Below are 19,364 nucleotides of genomic sequence, written 5' to 3' on the forward strand. Positions count from 1 at the left end.
AGGGAAAGAATCAACAACACCTGAGGAAGAACCAAGGGGAGTGAGAGATATAGGGGAGGCAATCAGGAAGGTGATGGAGTTTAGGTGTGCGTCATGAGGCGCAGGAGCTTGTAACGATGGCGTCAGGTGTGTGTAATGATGAGACAACTGGCAACATCGAGCGCAGGAGAGATGGAGTAAATGTGACACCTATGCTTTTTTGCTCTGTTCGAAATGTTGTCTTTTGTAAAACACAAAAGTAATCCGAATAAAAGCAGAAGAATTCCCTCGTCTTTGTTAGTATTTGATATTATTGGATTTAGATTATTATTCTGTTCGGTGGGTACACTAGTTGTTGTATGCCTAGGGGAGTTGTTGTATGCCTAGGGGAGTTGTTGTATGCCTAGGGGAGTTGTATGCCTAGGGGAGTTGTTGTATGCCTAGGGGAGTTGTTGTATGCCTAGGGGAGTTGTTGTATGCCTAGGGGAGTTGTTGTATGCCTAGGGGAGTTGTATGCCTAGGGGAGTTGTATGCCTAGGGGAGTTGTATGCCTATGTTGGCCTGTTATGGTTCCCAATCAGAGACAGCTGTTTATCATTGTCTCTGATTGGGGATCATATTTAGGTAGCCATTTTCCTTGTTTGTGTTGTGGGATCTTGTCTACATTGAGTTGCCTGAGTGCATATCAGTAGCTTCACGGTTCGGTTTGTTAGGTGAGTTTCAGTTGATTAAAATATGTGGAATTCTACTCACGCTGCGCCTTGGTCTCATCTTTACGACGAACGTGACATATTCAAGATAATGCAAAAATGATGTACTGTTATCTATGTCACCTTTTTCAGGCCATTGGTGAAGTTCAAGGTGCTATTCTTCCAAAATATCTATTTCAGTCCATATAACGGCTTGTCATCTTAACAGAACCTCTTCTGGTCAGTTTCCCAGAGACAGTTTATGCCTAGTTGTAACAGTATTTGCCGTCTGAAGAAGAGGAATCATCGGACCAAAGCGCAGCATGGTAAGTGTTCATGCTTTTATTATTAAAACTGAACACTATAACAAAGGGAATAACTGAAACAGTCCTGAAAGGTACTAAACAGAAATTAACCACACACAAAAACCCTGTGGGGAAAAGCTACCTAAGTATGGTTCCCAATCAGAGACAACGATAGACAGCTGTCCCTGATTGAGAACCATACCCGGCCAAAACAAAGAAATACAAAAAAAAAGAAGATAGAATGCCCACCCAAATCACATCCTGACCAAACCAAAATAGAGACATAAAAAGCTCTAAGTCAGGGCGTGACACTACTCCTGGACTAAAAAGCATGTTCAATGGACAATTTACATATTTTACACCAGTGGTAGGCTTAGTCTGTGTCTGGGAAACCAACAATTGGTGTTATGGACTACAGGTAGTCAAGGACATTGATAATTTTGCCTTTGCATCCAGATTCTCTGTATTGTGGTCAGTTCTACTGTGAGGAGGGCAAAGAAAAACCAGTAAATGTATGATGTCACGTATCCATACCTACAAACAGATGCACACATGCACACACACACACACACACACACACACACAACAGGGTGTTACCTGCATTATTGAACATGACTCACCAAAGATAAATTTAATGTGAAAACCCTTTAGAGTAACACTTAACTTGACACCCTGTATCATAACACATTATGACACGGTCATAACCATGTCATAATATGTCATAAGAGCTGACATAATTTGTCATAACATGGTCTTTACACTGTCATGACCCATAAATTTACACCTGTTGACACATATATTGCATTATGTTATGACACCATAAGAGTGTGAAAACCCACATGTTTTCAAAATATTTTTTTCCCTGCCAAGAAGTTTCCTTTCATTTGAAAGTTTGTGTCTTAAATCATTTGTTGTTGTAATGAATTCTTTACAGTCATGTTTTTAAACGGAAAATATACTTTATGAAACTGTCATGACGCATTATAACCATCTTGTGTCACCTGGACTAAGAAAATATACTTTATGACACTGTCAAGAAGGATGTTGACCATCATTATCATATAAACCACACAGGCCTGTCACATACATACCCTTATATCAGTCCTGCTCCTGAAGTCTACTCCTGCATTCATCCCAGTCACAAGCAATAGAGCACTGTGTTAGGTGCATGTCTGACATCAATGTGTACACAATTACAGTGAAAATGTAAAATGGTCATTAAGAAATAAATATAACATGAACATACTGTTGACAGGTGACATGGTGACATGGATTGTTTTGCCTTGTGTGGGAGGTGTTGTGGGTTTTGACACACTTATGAAGTTGTCACAACCAGCCATAAAATAACACAATATTTGTCACAACAGGTCTAAATGCACAGTTGAAGTCGGAAGTTTACATACACTTAGGTTGGAATCATTAAAACTCTCTTTTCAACCACACCACAAATTTCTTGTGAACAAACTATAGTTTTGGCTAGTCGGTTAGGACATCTACTTTGCATGACACAAGTAATTTTTCAACAATTGTTTACAGACAGATTATTTCACTTATAATTCACTGTATCACAATTCCAGTGGGTCAGAAGTTTACCTACACTAAGTTGACTGTGCCTTTAAACAGCTTGGAAAATTCCAGAAAATGATGTCATGGCTTTAGAAGCTTCTGATAGGCTAATTGACATTATTTGAGTCAATTGGAGGTGTACCTGTGGATGTATTTCAAGGCCTAACTTCAATCTCAGTGCCTCTTTGCTTGACAACATGGGAAAATCAAAAGAATTCAGCCAAGAACTCAGAAAATAAATTGCACATCTCCAAAAGTCTGGTTCATCCCTGGGAGAAATTTCCAAACCCCAGAAGGTACCACGTTCATCGGTACAAACAATAGTATGCAAGTATAAACACCATAGGACCACGCAGCCGTCATACCTCTCAGGAAGGAGATGCGTTTTGTCTCCTAGAGATGAATGTACTTTGGTGAGAAAAGTGCAAATCACTTCCAGAACAACAGCAGAGGACCTTGTGAAGATGCTGGTGGAAATGGGTACAAAACTATCTGTATCCACAGTAAAACGAGTCATATATCGACATAACCTGAAAGGATGCTCAGCAAGGAAGAAGCCACTGCTCAAAATCCGCCATGAAAAAAGCCAGACTACGGTTTGCAACTGCACATGGGGACAAAGATCATACTTTTTGGAGAAATGTCCTCTGGTCTGATGAATAAACGGTAATATTTAAGACAGAGAATTGTATGTTCAGTAGGGAAGATAAATAACGAAGAGCGCGCACCCCATTCACGTGCCAACAAGACATCTTGGAAAAAGTACAACCACTTGCTCATTTTTCAAAAAACAAGCCTGAAACCATTTCTAAAGACTGACATCTATTGGAAGCCATAGGAATTGCCATCTGGGTCCTATCTATTTGTGTATCCCATAGGCTAGCATTGAAATGGCCTGTGACCTCAAAAAAAAAAATCTGCCATATCAGTTCTGTTATACTCACAGACATAATTTTAACAGTTTTAGAAACGTCAGTGTTTTCTACCAATATATGCATATCCTAGCTTCTGGCTCTGAGTAACCGGCAGTTTACTTTGTGCACGTCAGTCATCCGAACGTGTTTGTGTCTGTATATATACACAGAGTGTACAAAACAAAACATTATGAACACCTACTCTATCCATGACATGGAATGACCAGGTGAATTCAGGTGAAAGCTATGATCCCTTATTGATGTCACTTGTTAAATCCACTTCTAGCATTATGGATGAAGGGGAGGAGAGGATTTTTAAGCCTTGAGACAATTGAGACATTGATTGGGAAAGACAGAACATTTACTTGCCTTTGAGCGGATTATGGTAGTAGGTGACAGGCACACCTGTTTGTGTCAAGAACTGCAGCGCTGCTGGGTTTTTCACTCTCAACAGTTTCCTGTGTGTATAAAAATGGTCCACGACCCAAAGGAAATCCATCCAACTTGAAACAACTGTGGGAAACCTTGGAGTCAGCATCCCTGTGGAACGCTTTCAACACCTTGTAGAGTCCATGCCCCTAACACTAGTTAGTAACTTACTTCATACTGGGGGGAGGGTGTTCTTAATGTTTTGTACAGTCAATGTATGTATGTACTCTATGTACATTAAGTTTTCAACTTGCCTAGCAACGCTATCATGCACTCAATTTCCAAAGAAAAATGACAAATCTCAAAGATGCATAAAGCGTACGTTTTTTTTTTAAATGTAAAAATATAATTGTGTGTGTGTGTGTGGCGTGTGTGTGCGTGCATGCCTGTATGTTTGTAGGTATGCACAGTGATTTAGCACACTGTCAACGAAAAGTCTTCATTTCTCTGGTCCACCCTCCTGCTTCTCTTTGGAACAGCTGAAAAGACAGATGTACAGTGTACATTTTAGTGTCATATTCACATACACCTTAGCTTAAACAACATGTACACAAAGCACATTTATTTACTATTTTACTTAGCCTTGCTACAACCCAAATCATCATACATTACAATCTACAAATTACTATTTCCTACTAGCTTATAGGAAGTGATGGACAGGTAAACTGACCTTTTGGACATTGATGGGAGATGAAATAGTGTATAATTACTCCACAAGTAGCCAGTAGGACCAACACAGTGAGGATGTGACGCCACAGGAAATCAAGTGGCTCTGATGGAGAGAGCGGAGAGGGATCACAGCTTAGCCTTTTGTTAATCACCCTGTCATCTCAGATTTTGAAATTATGCTTTACATCCAAAGCAAGACAACCATTTGTGTAAGTTTATCGATAGCATAGCATTATGCCTAGCTAGCAGCAGGCAACCTGGTCACGAAAATCAGAAAAGCAATCAAATTAAATCGAGTACCTTCGATGAGCTTTGGATGTTTTCACTCACGAGACTCCCAGTTAGATATCAAATGTTCCTTTTCCCAAAAAAGAGTATTTTTGTAGCCGAAATAGCTCCGTTAGTTCTTCACGTTTGGCTGAGAATTCGACCAGAAATTGCGGTCACGACAACACCGAAAAATATTCAAAATTAGCTCCATAATATCGATAGAAACATTGTTTATAACGTTGTTTGTTTATAATCAATCCTCAAAGTGTTTTTCAAATATCTATTTGATAATATATCAACCGGGACAGCTGTATTTTCAGTAAGACCGGGAGGAAAAATAGCTGCATCTGTCTATTACGCAAGAATGACTCTGAGAGTCCTCAGCCGGACACTTACGCAATGTCGTTTACGCTCATTCTTCAACATAAAGGCGTGAAACTACGTCAAAATGCTGTAGACACCTTGGGGAATACATAGAAAAAGGAATCTGGTTGATAGCCCATTCACTGCTCAATAGGGATGCATCGGAACGCAGAGCTTTCAAAACATGAGTCACTTCCTGATTGGATTTTTCTCAGGCTTTCACTTGCAATATCAGTTCTGTTATACTCACAGACAATATTTTTACAGTTTTGGAAACGTTAGAGTGTTGGTGTTTTCTATCCTAAGCTGTCAATTATATGCATATTCTAGCATCTCGTCCTGATAAAATAGCCCGTTTACTTTGGGAACGTTATTTTTCCAAAAATGAAAATAGTGCCCCCTAGTTTCAAGAGGTTAGATATTGAGTTGCGCACCCCCCCCCCACCCCATTTTGCCATCGGAACAGCCTCAATATGTCGAGGAATATACATTACAAGGTGTCGAAAGCATTCCACAGGAATGTTGGCCCATGTTGACTTCAATTTCCATAGTCGTGTCAAGTTGGCTGGATGTCCTTTTGGTGGTGGATAATTATTGATACCATTGGAGGCTGCTGATGGGAGGAAGGCTCATTATAATGGCTAAAATGGTATAAATGGAGAATGGTATACTATTCCACTCTTTCAACAGAAGCCATTACCGCGAGCCCGTCATCCCAAATTAAGGTGCCATCAACCTCCTGTGCTTGACACACATGGGAAACTGTAGTGTGGAAAATTCTTCTTTAGCCTTTTGAGGTAGATTTAACAAGTGCTTGCCTCGAAGCGAGCATAAAAGTAATTTAGCTCATCTGGCAGGCCCTCGTCACTGGGCAGTTTGCGGCTGGATTTCCCATTGTAGTCCATAATTGTTAACTGCCACATAACTGCCACATGCTTTGACTGTTTGATGGTTTGTCTGAGGGTATTGGGAGATTTCTTATAAGCGTCCGGATTAGTGTCCCGCTCCTTGAAAGTGGCTGCTATAGCCTTTAGCTCAATGCGGATGTTGCCTGTAATTCCATGGCTTCTGGTTGGGATATCAACGTACAATCATTTTGGGGGTGAAGTCATTGATGCACTTATTAATGAAGCCGGTGACTGAGGTGGTATACTCCTCAATGCCATTGAAGGAATCCCGGAACATAGTCTGTGCTAGCAAAACAGACCTGTAGCGTAGCATCCACGTCATCTGACCACTTCCGTATTATCCGAGGCACTGGAACTTCCTGCTTTAGTTTTTGCTTGTAAGCAGGAATCAGGAGGATAGAATTATTGTCAGATTTACCAAATGGAGTGCGAGGGAGAGCTTTGTATGCGTCTCTGTGCGTGGAGTAAAGGTGGTTTAGAGTTTTTTTCCTCTGGTTGCACGTGACATGCTGGTCTTAGTGCCAACATCGGTTTGTGGTAGTAAATAGATGGCTACGAATAATATAAATGAGAACTCTCTTGGTAGATAGTGTGGTCAACAGCTTATCATCAGGTCCTCTATCTCAGGTGAGAAATAGCTGGAGACTTCTTTAATATTAGACATTGGTCACCAGCTGTTATTGACCCCCGCCCCTCGTCCCACCAGACGCAGCTTCTCGGTCCTGCCGATGCACAGAACCCAGACAGCTCTATATTATCTGTGTCGTCATTCAGCCACAACTCGGTGAAAGATAATATATTAGTTTTTAATCTCCAGTCTACTCTTAATCTACTCATTTGCCTACGAATTTTCATAAGGCAGCCCGATCTCCTCCCCCTTTTTCTCTGTATTTTCCTCAGGAAAATGACAGAGATTTGAGCCTGTTCTCGAGAAAGTAGTATATCATTCGCTTTGGATTCGTTAAACAAAAAATCTTTGTCCAGTTCGAGGTGAGAAATTGCTGTTATGATATCCAGAAGCTCTTTACAAACAACATGAAAAAATGAACACAATAGCACAGCTCGTTAGGAGCCCGTTAAACAGCAGCCATCCCCTCTGGCTGCAGAGAAGAATGGGAGAAACTCCCCAAATCCAGGTGTGCCAAGCTTGTAGCCTCACACCCAAGAAGATTTGATGCTGTTATTGCCACCAAAGACACTTCAACAAAGTACTGTGTAAAGGGTCTGAATACTTTTGTAAATATGATATTTCAGTTTATTTTTATTTTTATTATTGGCAAAAATTTCTAAACCTTTTGTTGCTTTGTCATTATGGGTTATTGTATGTACAGTATATCACAAAAGTGAGTACACCCCTCACATTTTTGTAAATATTTGAGTATCTTTTCATGTGACAACACTGAAGACACTTTGCTACAATGTAAAATAGTGAGTGTACAGCTTGTATAACAGTGTACATTTGCTGTCCCCTCAAAATAACTTAACACACAGCCATTAATGTCTAAACCGCTGTCAACAAAAGTGAGTACACCCCTAAGTGAAAATGTCCAAATTGGTCCCAAAGTGTCAATATTTTGTGTGGCCACCATCATTTTCTAGCACTGCCTCAACCCTCTTGGGCATGGAGTTCACCAGGTTGCCACTGGAGTCCTCTTCCACTCCTCCATGACGACATCACGGAGCTGGTGGATGATAGAGGCCTTGCACTCCGCCACCTTCCGTTTGAGGATTCCCCACAGTTGCTCAATAGGGTTTAGGTCTGGAGAAATTCTTGGCCAGTCCATCACCTTTACCCTCAGCTTCTTTAGCAAGGCAGTGGTCGTCTTGGAGGTGTGTTTGGGGTCGTTATCATGTTGGAATACTGCCCTGCGGCCCAGTCTCCGAAGGGAGGGGATCATGCTCTGCTTCAGTATGTCACAGTACATGTTGGCATTCATGGTTCCCTCAATGAACTGTAGCTCCCCAGTGCCGGCAGCACTCATGCAGCCCCAGATCATGACACTCCCACCACCATGCTTGACTGTAGGCAAGACACACTTGTCTTTGTATTCCTCACGTGGTTGCCGCCACACACGCTTGACACCATCTGAACCAAATAAGTTGATCTTGGTCTCATCAGACCACAGGACATGGTTCCAGTAATCCATGTCCTTGGTCTGCTTGTCTTCAGCAAACTGTTTGCAGGCTTTTTTGTGCATCATCTTTAGAAGAGGCTTCCTTTTGGGACGACAGCCATGCAGACCAATTTGATATAGTGTATGGCGTACGGTCTGAGCACTGACAGGCTGACCCCCCACCCCTTCAACCTCTGCAGCAATGCTGCCAGCACTCATACGTCTATTTCCCAAAGACAACCTCTGGATATGACGCTGAGCACGTGCACTCATATTCTTTGGTCGACCATGACGAGGCCTGTTCTGAGTGGAACCTGTCCAGTTTAAACCGCTGTATGGTCTCAGCCACCGTGCTGCAGCTCAGTTTCAGGGTCTTGGCAATCTTCTTATAGCCCAGGCCATCTTTATGTAGAGCAACAATTCTTTTTTGCAGATCCTCAGAGAGTTCTTTGCCATGAGGTGCCATGTTTAACTTCCAGTGACCAGTCAGTATGAGGGAGTGTGAGGGCGATGACACCGAATTTAACACACCTGCTCCCCATTCACACCTGAAATTTTGTAACACTAACGAGTCACATGACACCGGGGAGGGAAAATGGCTAATTGGGCCCAATTTGGACATTTTCACTTAGGGGTGTACTCAATTTTGTTGCCAGTGGTTTAGACATTAATGGCTGTGTGTTGAGTTATTTTGAGGGGACAGTAAATGTACACTGTTATACAAGCTGTACACTCACTACTTTACATTGTAGCAAAGTGTCATTTCTTCAGTGTTGTCACATGAAAAGATATACTCAATTTTTACAAAAATGTGAGGGGTGTACTCACTTTTGTGATATACTGTAGATTGATGTGGGTCAAAAACTATTTACTGCATTTAAAAATAAGGCTGTACCATAACAAAAATTTGGAAAAAGTCATGGGGTCTGAATACTGAAGGTACTGAATGTTGGGAATGACAGCGCTGGAAATGAACTTTGGATTGTACATGGAGCTAACCATGGAGCTACAGTATAAGATCATTCTAAAAGTAACTATACAAGTGTTACACATTTTGTACTTGTTGCCAGAGAGAATCACCAGCAGCTTCTATTGTCCTGTTTAAACACAATGCTGTATATTATTCTTACCTTTCCCCATTGGAGTCCGTGTGGGGTCAGTGGTGTTTCCTGTAGAGATCTCAGAGGTTGTGATGAGTGGAGCGGTTGATCCAGTAGAATGAGGAGTCATATTGACAAGTACGGTTTCTGAAATGAGAACAATATCAATGGACATGATCTTATTTAGAGTTGTTGATTCCTTTCAAATCTGTGGTTTGAGTTGAAGTACATTACTCATATTAATCATTCATTAATTATAAATTTTTCATTTTTATACTCAAGATTACTAATAGGTATAGGGTTGGCATGTTGTGTACTTACAATTGGATATTTGCAATTAAAATTGTCTCTAGAGGACCAACACACCTGTTGTAGGATTCACTGTTGTGCTAGGATAATGTGAATAATTTTATCACAACAGTGTTCTGTTAAAAATCATAATGAAACAAAGGTAAACATGTGTAACAGCTGTATAAATGCGTGGCCTACCTGCTATAGAAGGTGTCTGTATAGTTGTTGGATCACTGATGTGAACTTGTTAGGAATTTTATGAATAATGACTAAACAATATCTCCATTTTAAATTGAACTATAACTAATTCAACTCTACCCTGTTTTACAATATCTGATTAATAATGTTAATTCCTAAGGAAGGGATTATGTAGCACGAACACGGAGTAATTGAAACATGTGTTTGGAGTAAGCAGAGAGGGTTGTTAACCTATGTTTGAACCGACTCAACTTAGCTCTGGGATGTTTAGATAAGGCGGCGAGTGCCTCCCTAGGTTTTCCATTATCTGGAGCTGTCTTCTGAATAGTGATGGGTGAAGGTGAGACTTCAGAAGTTCATCTTGATATAGTGTGTGTCTGGAGTGAGCGCGCTAGGGGGTTGGAATAAACTTTTGAACCTGCTTTGTCTTGGTTCGAGAGGAGGAGATTCATTCTATAACCAATGACGTCATATTTTGTATATAAACTGTTGTTTGTGGTTCCATGGCAGCGAGCTCCGAGAATAAATACTATTATCTAATTTTGAAAAGACCGGGCTCTGTCTATTCTATGCAAATAAGAATCTTGCAAATTCTCATAAATAGACTGAGTGATTTTAATGAATGTACACATATAGGAATTATGAAATTCCGATGACAGAACTCCCACCAGATCTAAAATCATTTGGGATTGAAATGTGGTATTTAGTTTGTTGGTCAGAATGATTATAGTCATACAAAGAAGATGCTACAATCAAAGTAAGTCAGATCATGAAGACCTGCAGCACTGATAGATTTGTTTAGATAATGACTCACGTGTAAAGCTGTACCCATCACTGCGTGAGGAGAGAGAGTTTGGTCCTGAGCTCACTCTGTAGTCACAGCTCACCTCCTTACTCCTCGATGACTGAAGACGACTGATCAGATCACTATGTTTTGCAATGAAATGACAGAACTCATGTCCGGATGCTGAGGTGGCTTTTCTCTTCTTGATCTTTGCTGTGAAGGATGGCTGACTCTCCTCTCCAACATACAGGTTACAGGTGGTGTCAGGACTGACGGATCCAGGAATCAAACAGATGATGTTGAAGTCCTCATCAAATTTGATTTTAATGTCTGGTTTTGGAAAAGGAAAAAAATACTTATTTTTGCATCACTCTATTTGAATGTAATGTACATGTCTCTTAGTAAACTAAAGCCTGCCATTCTCTTCATATGAATTAATAGCATGTCTTATTTGACATCATGCCTATTTATGAGTGCCATTTAATATTGTGTGCAGTGTGTTTACAACAATTGCCTTTCACTTAATTCCTTAAATTCTCACGTGTAAAATCAAATATAATCGCATGGACTATTTTGCTTGCATCTAAGGTGTGGGGGATGACGGTGTTACGGTTTTCTAGGTGTGAAGGAGAGTCAGACCAAAATGCAGCGTGTAGATTACGATTCATGAGAGAGATTAAAGTAGATGTCACGTGTCAAAATTTTGATTGATGACCCTATGTGAACCTATGTGAACTCTATGTGAACCCTATGTAGTGATGACGTGTGCATGTCTTCTGGTCAGGCAAGCCTGGTTAGGTGGGGGCTATGGGGTGAGTAAGGGTCCATTTGACAGGCCGTTAATGATTGATGACCCAAGCCTGATAGGCAAGCCTGGTTAGGTGGGGGCTATGGGGTGAGTAAGGGTCCATTTGACAGGCCGTTAATGATTGATGACCCAAGCCTGATTTATGACCCTATGTAATGATTTATGACCCTATGTCATGTAGAAGGGTGCATGCCCAGGGTTGAGTAAGTGACCATGTGTCAGGTCAACCTGTTACTGTTTCTCACGGTTTGGGTTGGTTAATGCCCCTTATAAAGCGCCTGAACAATTCCTGTTTAAGAGTGCACATGATAACCCCCCTGAATATTAAACAAAAATGACACCTATGCCAATTTTAGGGATGTTATGCTCGGCTTGTCATGAACCCAGTGACCAAAGCCTTGAAGAAGTTCTGTGTGAAGCTCCAGAATGTTTTAAAGGATTTTTGGGTACGAGTGAGGGCCACATGTCTTACATATTCCACCCGGAGGATTCTACGGTAAAGATATTCACAGACCGTGGACCCAAACCCCTTTATCCTGCAAAACCTGGGAGTTTTCCCCCGGCTCTGGGGATGAGAGAATGGCTAAACATCAGGCTGGCTCTTTGTAAAATTGAACAGGTCCTGAGTGTTACAAATGTGCCAGGATATGCGTTGGAAGAACAGGTCTGCGGCCGCAGTGATCTCAAGGCTCTAAGAATTGCTTCAATGGACTATAGCCCTGACAACAAAGTGACAATTTTAGCCTGTGACCTTTATGATAAGTCTAATGCTACAAAGTCTGTCAATTCTCCTGTAGCTTCCAGAGCACGCAAACATGTAAACTTTTTTATTCCTGTGTTTAGTTTTAAATGGGTGGATTATCCAATTTTCATAACACTTATGAATAAGCTGGACATTCTCTTCCAAAATGGGGAACAGTTAAAGCGCTGGGCGAGGCTTTCCTTGAGACAGAGTCAAGACCAAAAGGCCCGACGGAGGATCTACCCCTGGAGTGTTGATGGACCTAGCAAGAGAGCCTTGCCTTTTGAGGGCGAACTCGACACGGACAATGGCGGTTGGTTGCATAAGCTCCCAGGATCTGTAAGAAAGGCATCGTAAAATACCTTAAGAATGTAAGGATATAAAATGTATGTACTAAATATTTTGAATGAAATAAATGGTTTTAAAATCAGAATCTCACCACGTTATGAACTCTCGCGTTTGTTCACTCTTAGCGCAGTCTGTCCCTGAGAAAAAACTTGCGGAAAAAGCCATGTGCGCGCGTATGTGCGTGAGGGAGTTTTCTGTAGTGGCTGTGTGTGTGTGTGTGTGTGTGTGTGTGTGTGTGTGTGTGTGTGTGTGTGTGTGTGTGTGTGTGTTTCAAAAACAGAAAAAGGGGGGGCGGGTTGTTTGTTAAAAAAATACCCTTGCATGCCTGGTGGGTCGTTTGAAACCAAGGTTTACACTAGCCTGCAAAACAGATGCCTACCCCCCAACAATAATATTGTGTCTTACGACTCCTAATCTTAAAGGCCTTTCATAAAACTATTTTTTTAGGTGGGCTAAAAAGTCATTCATCCCAGCGATGTCGAGACCAACCCACCCCCATGCATCTAGGTGCTAGCACCCCGGAGATTTTAGAAGATCCAAAAGGATCCTAATGTTTAGACACACCCAATACCATGTGTTTGAAATGTGTCAAATATACCATGGGCGGGGGTATAGCCCGAAAAAAACGACAAACCCCAAATGCTATGTAAAAAATCATTCAGGGGTTTTTCTCTAGGTCGTAGGGTACAAAAGCGCTAGAAACCATGGGCAATGTTAGCAGCGTTTTAGTTCCGATGCAAACAGCACCTCCAGAAACTCCAAGAATCGTTATCGGACTGAAGCGTTAAAAAAGATAATCGGGGAAAACAGTCTAATGGATCTATCGCAAGGTGAGTTCTTGAAATAAATCTTTATTAGATTTGGTTGTTGTGGGGAATTGTTTGAAAAGCGTGGGATGTTATAGAAATATTAAACAATCATTAGGATCAGTATGCTTACCGTATAACAAGGCAATATTAGCTAAAGTGATTATAGCTTTAATATTGTCGAATGTTTTATAGATTCTGAAGCATTCACGCAGATACTCCGAGGTATAACTGAGCTCGAACCATCCAATGGGGCTCCGGAACAAAGTGCAGACAAACAAACGCCTGCCCTGAATTGTAAACGTAAGTAAGCTCCAAGAATTCCATACATAAAAATATTTATACCTTAAAAACAAAAAGTGTGGGCATCTTATATTAAAAGTTATTTTATATGTTTACAGAGGACCTAAAGCCTAGAAGGTTAAACGAGGCCCTATGGAGCCTGAACGGTTTCTGCGAAGCATATGACTACGAGACAATTCTGCCCTACTCCCAGGATGTATTTACACAAAAGCAGCGAACAGAGACTTTAAACGGCAGGTCAACTCCCCTTGGCCAGGACAACGTTGTCCCCCATATTTCTAAACACCAAAGGATAATTAGTGCTCAGATCCACAGTTCCGCTTCACCCGAACAATTCTACTTGGCCGATATTCACGAGACGTCGTTCCAAGGACAAGGTATGAATCAATTATATATTATTATTTATATATATTATTATTTTAATATTTATATATTTTTTTTATGCCGGAATATGTTAAAACAAGGCCTAATGCTGTTTTATTTTTTTTTATTTTTTTTTATTTATTTTTTTCAGGCTCACCATCTACCGAACCTGCAGATGCTGTAATACAGGTTGAACAAAGACATCAGCCCCTGGTTTCAGAGCTTCTTCAGAACAGCCCTCGTCAAAAAAGCCGAGGTATTTAATTAATGTATTGTTAATATATAGGCTTATATCTGAAATGTATTTGGCATTTTTAACATATTTCAGGGTTAATAACCTATTTTTGTATGTATTATTTTTATTTCAGACTCCTCACCGGCTTATAAACACAACGCACAAACATCGGAGGATGCCCAGACAAGCATCCCCGAGGAGGCTCCAAAGACACCAGTCAAGAAAACAGCGAAACCTGATGATGTCAAAGATTTAAATGACATTTCTGAGGTAGACGATTTGATGTTCTGTGAAGCTGCCAACCTTCTTGAATCGGCCAATTCTGTGGGGGAAACAGCAGATTCTGAAATAGACCAAGAACGTTTTTTCAAAGCGTTTACCCTGGGTTTAAAATCACGAAAGGCTCTACTCCAGAGGCGCATGTGTATTCTACTCGAGCATCAATACAATCAGGATGTGTCATTCTGGCGTAGCGAGCTACCCCGTATGTTAAAAAACTTTAGGGCTAAAACAAGCAAATACCGCCGTTAAAAAACACACATGTAAACACACACACACACACATCCTTAATTAGACAGATGGCGCCCCCTATAGACCAAAGTGAGACAATTGAAACCCTCTTAGCCATGATCCCTACAGAGCTCCAAGATATAGTTAACCATATGAATGATTCGGGGGTAATTGACATAATGACAATAGATGAAAATCTATTATCACAGATTCCCTCCGAACTCATAGACATTATTACACGTATGAATGAGTCAGGGCCTTCCGAGGAAAACATGTTAACACAGATTCCCGAAACCATCATATCTCTAATTACCCAGCTTAACGCGAGCCCTAGGTTTAATTCGGCCCCACAGACACCTCTAAGACAGCCTTTAACAACATTGTCCGAAGAGTCTGAAAGTCAATATGATGTTTTTGAACAGTTGGACAAATGTCTAGCAAATCTGGAGGGGGGCGGTCTTGAGATCAGTGTACAGAACGAGAGCGCTAGGTTTAATTCGGCACCCCAGACACCTATAAATCAGCCTTTAACACCAATGTCCGAAGAGTCTGAAACCCAATACGATGTTTTTGAACAGTTGGACAATTGCCTAGCAAATCTGGAGGGGGGAGGTCTTGATCGAAGTGTACATGTTTTGCGTCGAAATAAATTCAGCAATATTGAGGTTCGCCAGTTTTTCAATTTCGCATGGGGGGGTCAGATTCGGGAATATGCTGTGTTTTACGTAATGCTTATGGACACTTTGAATGAACTGTTAGCGAGGATTAGAGATTATAGCGAACCTAGGGATCTCTTACAGTTGGAAATTTGTGGAGACAGTCTACAGAGCAAGGTATCGCTTATTTTACAGAATGGTGAAGCAGAGCTTGAACAATTTGTTAAACTGCTAGAACGCCTTGTTCAGTCAAATTTAAACGTGCTAGCAGATAGGACCCTCGAACTTGTAGTACAATTAGTACGACAACCACAAGGGGGCGGGGGTCAGAGACGAAAGCTCGAGAGTTTAATGCAGTCCGAAATCATAAGCAATAAAAGGGCCTATCTCATAAACGTTCACAATCCAGGTAATAAGCTATGTTTTGCCATAGGTTTGGCCCACTTACTCAGCCCAGGATGTACTGATCAAGCCGCGTTACAAAAAGCTCGAGAGCTACAAACTGCGGTGGGTCTCGGTATACAGGATGCTGTGGCTTTCTCAGACATAGTCAAATTTGAAAACTTTCTGAACATCAAGATTGTGGTTTTGTACCACAGTAGGGCTAATGACGCTCTCCTCAAGTTCCAAAATATACCCGAACCACATCCTAAGACTATGTACTTTTATGTGCAAAATGAGCATTACTATGCCGTAACTAACATCACAGCCTTTTTAGGCGCGCCATATGTCTGTCCAGCCTGTCATACCGGCTACACACGCATGGGGGGGCACTCGTGCCGTTACAACTGTTCAGTATGTCTGGATAAACATTGCCCTATGCAGCCGCTAAACTTGACCCCCTGTGCGGATTGTCACCGCACATGTCGTTCGGCCTACTGTTACGAAAAACACAAAACTGAAACATGGCATCCCAAGGCATGTAAATCTGTAAGCAGTTGTGACATTAACAAGAAATGTCCAAAATGTCATTGCAATTACAACCTTAAAATAGATAGCCCTAAACCTCATGTTTGTGGAATTATACACTGCCCAATCTGTAAAGGTCCTTTGAAAAGCAGAGACGCGGAAGCGGTTCAAGAAGTAACACATGAGTGTTACATTCAGCCCTTGGCTGAAGATGAACATACAGAGAAATATGTGTTTTATGATTTTGAGACAAATCAGCAATCAGGGGTTCATTTGCCTATTTTTGTGTCAACCATGACTTTCAAGGGTGAAAAATGGTCGGCCGAGGGACCCAATTGTGCCCGGCTCTTTCTAAAACATTTTAGAAAAGCCCAGTACAGAAACTTCACGTTTATAGCTCACAATGCTAGGGCCTATGACGCCTATCTGCTTCTGAACCCTTTGATACAGCAAGGCGTGGCCCCCAGTGTCATAGCTCAAGGGAGTAAAATATTATGCTTTGTTGACCCCGCCTTCAAACAGAGATACATTGACAGCTTAAGCTTCTTACCCATGAGATTGGCTCAAATGCCAGAGGCCTTGGGTTTTGAAAACTCTGTCAAAGGCTATTTCCCTCATTTCTTCACATCTGAGGAGAATCTACATTATATAGGATCTTATCCAGCCCCCGAAATGTACGGGTGTGATCAAATGTCTCCCAAAGAGCGTGAGAGATTCATGACATGGTACGAGACCGTAAGACATGGCACTTTTGATTTCCATAAAGAGATGGAATCATACTGTGACAATGACGTTGTTATACTTCGTGAAGGATGCCTCAGATTCAGAGAAGAGGTAATCAAAGATGCGGGCATTGACCCCTGGAGCTGTACAACTATTGCATCAGCGTGCATGAAAACCTATCGTACAAACTATCTAACTCCTGAATCTATAGCTATCCCATCGCCAGACAACTACCGACGCCAATTCAAGGCCTACTCTAGTGGTTCCATTCAATGGTTGGAGTACTTGGCCCAGGATAAAGATATTTTTATCCAACATGCTTTGAATCGGGGGGAGAAGGCTTTTGGGCCTTACCATGTAGATGGATACACACAGATTGACGGGGTTGAGACAGTGTATGAGTACAACGGTTGTTTCTTCCACGGTTGTAAATTATGCTTTGTCCCCCAGACCTTGTGTGTCCTAACCCAAAAGACTTTTGGGGAAATGTACCAAGAGTTTCAAGACAAACTGAATTCTTTAAAGGCTACTTACGGGTTAAAAGTTGTGGTTTTGTGGGAGCACGAATGGACAGCCCTCAAAAAGGCAGATCCTAGTGTTAAGGCCTTCCTTACCCATTATGACCCTCCAGAGCCCCTGGAACCGCGACAGGCCTTGTTTGGAGGCCGGACCAATGCTTTGACATTGCGTTATGTAGCTCAACCCGACGAGACAATAGGCTATGTAGATTTTACATCCGTATATCCTCATGTAATGAGTTCCTCATTCTATCCTATAGGGCATCCTGAAATTATTCACAGCGACTTTGACGAACCCCAAAATTATTTTGGTTTAATCAAAGCGACTGTCTACCCTCCTAGGGGGCTGTTTATACCTGTGTTGCCTTACAAGGGTCCTAAAGGAAAACTTTTCTTTCCCCTTTGTCGCACATGCTGTGAAAACCACAACCAGGAAAACCCCTGTGATCACACAGATCAAGAAAGAGCCCTGACCGGTGTATGGGTCACTGTAGAATTCTCTAAGGCTTTAGAGAAGGGGTATCGTGTGGCCAAAATCTTTGAAGTGTGGAACTTTTCCAGGAAATCAGACACACTTTTTAAAGAGTACATCAAAACCTTCTTGAGATGCAAGCAGATGGCTTCAGGCTATCCTGCATCGGTCACAGATCAAGAAAGTAAAGACCAGTACATTCAAGACTACCATGACCGAGAAGGCATACTTCTTGACCCTGACAGAATAGAGGTCAACAAAACCAAAAGAAATGTGTCGAAATTGTACTTGAACTCCCTTTGGGGGAAATTAGCGCAGAGATGCAATATGCTAACAACTTCGATCATTAAAGACCCCGAATAATTTTTGGAATTTGTTTTTTCGGACCAATACGAAATTTCACATTTTTCCTTCTTGAGTCAAGACATTGCCTTGGTGCAATGGAGGCGCCACCAAAAGTGGGTTCTACCCCCGGGTAATGTAAATGTGTTTCTTGCAGCATTTACCACAGCCTATGGCCGCCTTGAACTGTACACCCTCATGGAACAGCTTCAGAGGCGGGTTCTTTACCACGACACAGACTCTGTGGTCTATGTAAGCAAACCGGGGGATTGGACCCCCCCACTTAGCAACTATCATGGGGGTTTAACGAGTGAACTCGAAGAGGGTGACCATATTACAGAATGGTCCTCATGTGGTCCAAAAAGCTATGCTTTTAGGACTAAAGCCAATCACGTGGTGTTGAAAGCCAAAGGCGTGACTCAAAACTATGAAAATGCACCGCGTGTAAACTTGGAATCAATCACGCGCTTGGTCGAGGGGTTCGTAAAGGACAAGAATAGTGACTTGGAGATTTTGAGCTCCTACAACAAAATAGTGAGGGATAAAAAGGGGTTCCATCTAAGAAACGCACCACTCACTAAAAGATTCAGGGTAGTCTATGACAAGAGACAGCTATTGCCTGACGGTACCACATTGCCCTTTGGCTACTGACTTATGCTACAAGCCCCAGTGTGTCTTAAAGCTTAAGATATTATGACTGCTGTCGAGGGTTTTGACCCCCGTCTACAATTGCCTTTTTCAGCATTAATTGCAGGCCCTTCAAACAGTGGTAAAACTTTTTTTGTAAAAAGTATTTTAGAGAATTCTGAACATGTGTTATCTCAAAAGCCTGACAATATTGTATGGTGTTATTCATGTTACCAACCTCTGTATGATGAATTATTGAAGACAATAAAAATCAAGTTTGTTGAAGGAATACCCGATTCTCTGTCTGATGATGAACTTCTCCCCCCACATGTAAATAATCTGCTGGTTTTGGACGATATGCTATTTGCTGGTAGCGAACACCCTGAAATTGCACGAGCTTTTACCCAATATACTCATCATAGA

The 19,364-nt window shown here is 41.5% G+C and overlaps 1 protein-coding gene across 1 annotated transcript; it reads right to left on the bottom strand.

The window, feature by feature from the left end:
* Window positions 1-995: 995 nt before the first annotated feature.
* On the bottom strand, window positions 996-11,144 carry LOC109869017 (uncharacterized). The gene is made up of 5 exons (XM_031835500.1): window positions 11,121-11,144; window positions 10,610-10,934; window positions 9,337-9,453; window positions 4,553-4,654; window positions 996-4,361 (listed from the first exon to the last, which is right to left on the bottom strand). The coding sequence occupies exons 1-5, from the start codon at window positions 11,142-11,144 to the stop codon at window positions 4,297-4,299; spliced, it is 633 nt and encodes a 210-aa protein (XP_031691360.1). The 3' UTR covers window positions 996-4,296.
* Between the last annotated feature and the right edge of the window lie 8,220 nt (window positions 11,145-19,364).

This window comes from Oncorhynchus kisutch, linkage group LG1 (genome assembly GCF_002021735.2).
Source record: "Oncorhynchus kisutch isolate 150728-3 linkage group LG1, Okis_V2, whole genome shotgun sequence".
Classification (NCBI taxonomy): Eukaryota; Metazoa; Chordata; class Actinopteri; order Salmoniformes; family Salmonidae; genus Oncorhynchus; species Oncorhynchus kisutch.

Bases quoted from the DNA above. Each gene is read 5' to 3' on its own strand.
- LOC109869017 (XM_031835500.1), bottom strand. From the start codon at position 11,144: ATGCGATTATATTTGATTTTACAC. The intron at 9,454-10,609 runs GTGAGTCATTAT...TTCTCATTTCAG, and splicing joins TGATGGGTACAGCTTTACAC to AAACCGTACTTGTCAATATG. The intron at 4,362-4,552 runs GTCAGTTTACCT...CTGTCTTTTCAG, and splicing joins CTCCCATCAATGTCCAAAAG to CTGTTCCAAAGAGAAGCAGG.